The 6,326-nt window shown below is 64.8% G+C and overlaps 1 protein-coding gene across 1 annotated transcript in view; it reads right to left on the bottom strand.

Annotated features, from left to right (window-relative positions):
• Positions 1-6,326, bottom strand: part of SLC6A3 (solute carrier family 6 member 3) — a 33,016-nt gene that overhangs the window by 8,938 nt on the left and 17,752 nt on the right. The window contains exons 6-9 of the mRNA XM_006917164.1: positions 6,178-6,281; positions 4,787-4,911; positions 2,262-2,374; positions 877-1,005 (exon numbers count right to left, since the gene is read on the bottom strand). Of these exons, the coding sequence (XP_006917226.1) occupies positions 877-1,005; positions 2,262-2,374; positions 4,787-4,911; positions 6,178-6,281 (471 nt within the window). The remainder of the gene's footprint in view (positions 1-876; positions 1,006-2,261; positions 2,375-4,786; positions 4,912-6,177; positions 6,282-6,326) is intronic.

Below are 6,326 nucleotides of genomic sequence, written 5' to 3'. Positions count from 1 at the left end.
CTGAACTCGGGGTGCCCGGTGTGGCATGCCTGGCCCACGAAGGCCATGTCCACAAAAAGCTTGCCTCGAAATATAAGCCCGGCCTGTGGACTCGCATCACGGGCAGATTCTGTTCTACACCCTGCAAAGTCCGATTTGAGTCACTAAAATTCAAGTCACACGCAGCTTCTTAGGGACGTGTCCACTATTCGAAAATAGAAGCAACCTCTCCTTTAGGGCTCCCGCTGACATTAGCGATGAGAGCAACCAGATGCCAAGCTTGGCAGAGCCTCTGTGGGAAGGGGAGGTGGCCTGGGCCCCCTGCACCCGAGCACTGGCCTCATGCCAGCCCCCTAATCCAAGGGGCAGGCGGCTGAGCCAAGGGCACAGCTAGGGAGCTGTCCAGGTGCTGAAGTAACTCAAGACCAAGTTCCACATGGGTCGCAGCTACTTCACATGACTGTGGCTACTCCATGTGACCAAAGCTACTCCACGTGACCTCGGCTACTCTGCATGATTACCCACAGCTACTCCGCATTACTACAGCTACTCCATGTGACCACAGCTACTCCACATGACCACCCACAGCTACTCCACACCACGGCTACTCCATGTGACCACGGCTACTCTGAGTGTGACCACCCATGGCTACTCCACGTGACCACACCTACTCCACATGACCACCCACAACTACTCCACATGACCACAGCTACTTCATGTGACCACAACTACTCTGTGGCTACCCCTTGTGTGACCATAGCTTCCTGCGTACTATAAGAGTCGTTCTTGGGGACACGGCTCTTGGAAGTGCTGCACTCTGGCATGACGGCACCAGCCACACTGCGCAGTGCCGAGTGCTAAGGAGGCATCGTCGGGCGGAGCTGAGCCTGTACGTACGTTGGTGACGCAGAAGAGGGAGAGCAGGAAGGTCACCAGGACGATGAAGAGGGTGAAGAGCTCCCGGTGCCTGTGCAGCAGCTGGAATTCGTCCGTGAGCCCGGTGATCACCGACTCCATCCCGCCCATCTGCAGCCAACACAGAGCAGGGGGCGCGCTGGGGGGGCACACGGCGCCAGCCTAGGCACCAGCTACGTGTGGCTCAGACGGTACACCCGGAAAATGGACACGCAGGGCAACCTGCACGGTGTCCCGGGCACAGAAAGCCCTAAGGACAAGACAGCCCTCACGAGAGCTTCTCGTGACACGGCCACTGGAGAAAGGGGCCAGCGGGTGGACGCTCTGTCCCCAGCGGTCATTTGCTCAGCCGCTCTGCAGTCCCTGGCGGGGAGAAGCACTATGTGGCTAACGCCGTGCCACGCACTGTGCCGCCGCGAAGGGCAGCCGTGCCGGACTTCCCAGCAGACGCCTCTGCCACAGGCCTGACTGCGGTCTGCTCCCAGGAGCACGGGCCTGGCCACCGGCTATGTGCTCACCGACGAAGGCCTACGGACCCCGAGCGTCATCGTGATGGGGGGTCACCCCTGAGGACCCTCTTTGCCTCACTCTGCTGAGACCGCCTCCCCTGGGAAGTGCTGTCATGGCTTCGTCCCCACCAGACACGTCCAAGGGCGTGGTCCGCCTCGTGGGGTGGTGACCCGGCTGGTGGGAGATGGAGGGCAGGGCCAGGGAGCGCGACCTGCATTCTCCTGGGGAGGGACCTATGGTTCTCTGCAACTTCCAGGAGGCTCAGGTGAGCAAGGCATCCACGGCCCGTCACAGTGACCCTGAGGTCCTAGCTGCTGGTCGCCAGCAGGTGATGGGGAAGGTGGCTAAGGAAGTCCGGCAGACCAAGGCCCCCACCCCCTTATCCCCTAGCACCCCCCACCCCGCTGCCCGCACACGCGCACACGGGGCTGCACACAAGATGGTCAGTGGGCCAGGCCTGGGCTGCGGCTGGAGCCTCCTGCACCCTATCCGTGAATGCCTGCATTCCTCCTGCACCCTATCCGTGAATGCCTGCATTCCTCCCAGGGGCTAGGGTGTCAGGGAGAGTGACAGCTCACGAGGGACCAGCCCTCATCTGTGTGGTCACTTCGCACTGCCCTCCCAAGCTGCCCTCTCGCTGCGTGCGCTCAGGGCCTGTGGCAGCTTCAGCAGGGGGCACTGCTGGTGCCCCCGAGGGAAGGAGAGACAGGCTGGTCCAAGCACCCCATCCCGGAATGGGGTTCGGGCAGTTGCGGGGCCCCTGCCGGCGGCCCGCACGGGGCTGTGTGCGAGCGCAGGCCCTCTGGGGGATGGCCCGGCTGCTGGTGGTCCGGGCAGGAGGTGCCACGGTCACTCACCGCGCTGTCGATCCCCAGGGTGAGCAGCATGACGAAGAAGACCGCGGCCCAGGCCGAGGACAGCGGGAGTGTGGCCAGCGCCTCGGGGTAGATGATGAAAATCAGCCCGGGCCCTGAAAGCAGACCCTCCGGTTGCCACCGAGCTGCAGTGTCACAGGCGCCCTCCACCCCCCCGAGGCTGTGGCCCCTTCAGGCGCCTCCAGACCCAGCGGCACGAAAGCCCACGCCGGCTCTCCTGTGCTGCCTCCTATGCGCTCGGCAGACACCTGGCCCTGACCGTGATCCAGGCCGCTCCTGTGCCTCGCCGTCCACCCTGGGACAGGAGCGGAGGGGCTTCCAGGGTCCGGCCTGGGTCCCTGAACTCAGGGGCGCCTCCGGGCTCTGTCCCCGGGCAGGGCGCAGACGCCCACGGGCATGCCTGCATGTTCACACTACGGTTCACGTGTGACACGCCAAAAACATTTTCCTGGGCGGCGGATCACCCCATGAACGTCCTCAACAGCACATGCCGCCGGGGACGGCATGGCACGGGCGCTCAGCAGGTGGCTGGGGAGGCGCGTGGCCTGCTCACATGGGGTGGCCCTCTCACCACCCTGCACACCCGCTGGGCCAGGACGGGGTGCTGGCAGCCACCGTGCTCTGTGGCCCCAGCGGGCGGGGTCTGGCGCAGGGAAGGCCTGGGCTGGGCGGAAGGAGGGGGATGGGAGCAGTAGCCCTCAACCAAGGTGAGATGCGGCTCGGCCTCAAATTATCCCCAAGCAAACAGTACTCCCACGGGCAGTGGGCAGCCGCTGGGCCGGGTGGTCAGCGTGGGCAGACGCACACACAGCTGACCAGCAGGCCTTCGCTTCCGGAGCGAGGAGTCCAGCCTGTCCGAGGTCCCCAGGCTGCGGGGACCATTCTTCAGGGTAGGATGGAGGCCAGAGCTGGCGCCTCCCGCAGGCTCCAGGCCCTGCTGTGGGGCTGGGCCCCGGGTTCCCGACGCTCCCTTAAGGCAGGGCCAGGGGCTCTTCCAGACGCTCTGAGCTCTGCGTGCGTCAGCCACGAGCCCGGGAGGAGCTCCTCAGCTCGGCCGACCTAATGCCAGCACCCTCACCTTTCATTTCCGGGCCTGAGTTAACATTTCACCCTGTTTTCCCGAGCATTAGAGCTTCGGGTGACATTTACTTTGCTCGCCGTGCACGTGCAGAGAGGATGCACTGCCAGGAGTTGACGGCGGGTTCCGGGCTACTGCTGTTTACCGTCATAAAGGGCACGAAGCGGGGAGCGCGCGTCAGCGAGCGAGTAAATTCCAGCGCTCCACCTTTGCTCACGCTCGCCCACCTTTGTTAGGTTTCGTTCCTGGAGGAAAGAACGTGGACGTGGAAACACGCGTTCCAGCCCCCGTTTCCTGCGTGATCTCAGGGGGTCTGGGAGTCTGTTTCCTACGTTCAAAGTGGGGGTGCGATGGGATGATGAAGCAGCCCCTGGCCGCCCTCTGACGCCCGCCCCCAGCCCTGAACAGCCCCCTGACTGGAGAGTTCAGAGACCAGAAGTTGAGGAGGCAGCACTGCTGGGCTTTTCCGAGTCTAAGGACCGGCCCCCAGTAGCGGCAGGGACGTCCCCACCAGTGGGAGGAGAGGAGGAGGCTTGCAGACTCAGGGCGCAGACACCCCTGAGCCAGGGGACAGCCTCCAGGGGGAGGCCCCTCACCACTCAGCCGCAGAACAGTACTAAAGGCAGGCGAGGGGTGCAGCCATCTCAGGGGACCTTGGACCCTGGGCTGACCCAGTCAGGGCTGCCCATGCCTCGGTTTCCATCACGGACTAGAACCACAGAGACCCCTGCGTGCCCACGGGCTGCAGCAGCCGGAGTGCCCGCCTCAGCACCCACATCCGTGCCCAGCCTCCCGCATGCCCTGCCTGTCCGCTTCCTGCTGGGCCCGAGCCTGCCCTGCGCCCTTGTGCCCTCTGCCCGGCCAGCTCCTGGCGCAGCCCCATGTGCCTGAGATTGCAGAGGTTTCTCGACACCATTCGATCCCTTCTGAACACGTCACGGTCACCGGGCGTTGGGAGGGAAAGGCTTTGGGGCGGATTCGCCACTCACGCAGAAGGCAGCCTGCATCTTCCCGCTGACCGCGCCCAAGTCTGCAGCCTCGCTGCTTGGAAGAGCTCAGCGCGCTCCCCGCTCAAGGCTTAGACAAGGACCCAGGGGATCCCGAGTGACAAGACAATGACAACACCCACCCCAGAGATAGGGAACCAGAGCCTCGTCCTGCAGCCTGAGGGGCCTCTGTGAGGGGCAAGGCACCACCGGCCACGTCGTCCTGCAGAGGGGACGGGGCGGGGGCAGCGCGATGCAGGGAAGGGTGCGTCCCCCCTCGTTACGATCTCGCAGTGGGTTCTCCAGGGGGACACGTGCGGCTGCTCAGGCCAGCCACTCCGACGGGTGGGACCAAGGCCCGCGCCCCGCCCCGTTTCCAGACCTGGCCCGAAGGGCGGCAGTGTGGGCCCAGCCCGCCCTGGGCCACGCCCTGGGCCACTCACCGTCCTTGGCCACGTCCGCGATGGGCACGCTGTGCTTCTGGGCCATGTACCCCAGGAAGGAGAAGACCACGAAGCCGGAAGAGAAGCTCGTCAGGGAGTTGACTGAGGTGGTGATGATGGCATCTCTGGAACGAGCACCATGCCCATGCTGGAGCGCCGCTTTGCCTGCGAGCGCACCGGCCCCTCCTACTGCCCGGCGGGTGGGGACGGGGCCTCCCACTGGGACCTCGGGCTCCAGGCTGGGGCTCCGGTGCATCCCTGCCGTGACCAGCCGCTTGTGTCTCCTGGGACCAAGAGGCTCCTGGGACACACGACTCAGCGCTGAAGGTGAGACAGTCCCCACCAGCAATGTGGGGGCTCTGGGTGGGCAGAACCTACGACCTTGGGGGGCCCCACTCACACTGGGGGTGGCTGGTGGGGGAGATCTTGTTGGAATGCAGGTTCTGCAGGGGGAGGGGCAGGCGGTGCCTTTCCCAGCTGCCCCTGGAGGCAGGAGCCGCTGGTCTCGGACCCCACTCAGGGCTGGGGCGGGGCAGCCCACGTGGAGGGACGCCCCGGAGTGCCCAGGCCTGGGGGCACAGGGGGGCTGCGTGGGGCTGTCTCGTGGGGCTGTCTCGGGACATGCTCCGTGGGATCCCGGCCCCGGCCCGTCTGGCCATTTTGCTGCATAGACTGTCTTTGTATTTTTACTGCATTTTGTTCTCTGTGTGAAAACGTATACACGACCCGAGATGGTCAAACAGAGCAGGTCCCAGATCAAAGTCTGCTTCTGTTTCTAGAAGGGTTCTGGATTCAGCACGTAGCTGAAGGTCACGCAAGTCATTCTGGGCCGGGTGGCACAGCCAAGATGCCATCAGGGCTGTGGGCACGCAGCGTTGCCACTTCCTTGCCTGTCCCGTTCCCGGCCACCTGGGTGCCTCTGCACAGCGTCTGGGACAGCCCCCGGGACCCAGGCTCCGGGGACACGTGGGTGCTTCTTCATGGGGGGTCAGGGGAGGGGCTTGACCCTGTCCGAGTTCTGGGAGGACGGGCTGCAGGGGTCTGGCAGGGGTGGCGGCGGGAGGCGGGGGCGGGGAAGGGAGGCAGGGGCCAGGCGGTGCAAGGCAGGGCCTGGGGCGGGGGGCTGCTGCATTTGGAATCCCTGCAGGGAGGCGACACCCCTTCCCAGGTTTCATCCCCTTCCTGAAAGCAACCATCACGCTTTGCCCGCAGCTTCTCAACTAACTTCCCCCTAAGAAGCACTTGGCTCAGAGGTTCGCACACAGCTTACCGCCCGCGCTTCATCCGGGTCCCCCTGTGATGTCCGCCCCCCCCTTCATCCGGGAACCCCCTGCGACGCCCCGCCCCGTGACGCTGCAGCCCCCCTCCCTCCGACGGTGCTCAGCACCTACCTGTAGCAGTTGTTGGTGAATTCGTTGTAACTGGAGAAGGCGATGAGCACCCCAAACCCCAGGCCCAGCGAGAAGCATATCTGGGTGGCGGCGTCAATCCAAACCTGCAGCCAGGGCGAGACGCCGCTCTCAGGCCGCGGCCAGCGGGC

The sequence above is a fragment of the Pteropus alecto genome, unplaced genomic scaffold (genome assembly GCF_000325575.1).
Source record: "Pteropus alecto unplaced genomic scaffold, ASM32557v1 scaffold137, whole genome shotgun sequence".
In the NCBI taxonomy this organism is placed as follows: Eukaryota; Metazoa; Chordata; class Mammalia; order Chiroptera; family Pteropodidae; genus Pteropus; species Pteropus alecto.
The sequence above is the reverse complement of the archived record's forward strand: the minus strand, read 5'-3'. Positions and strand labels throughout refer to the sequence as shown.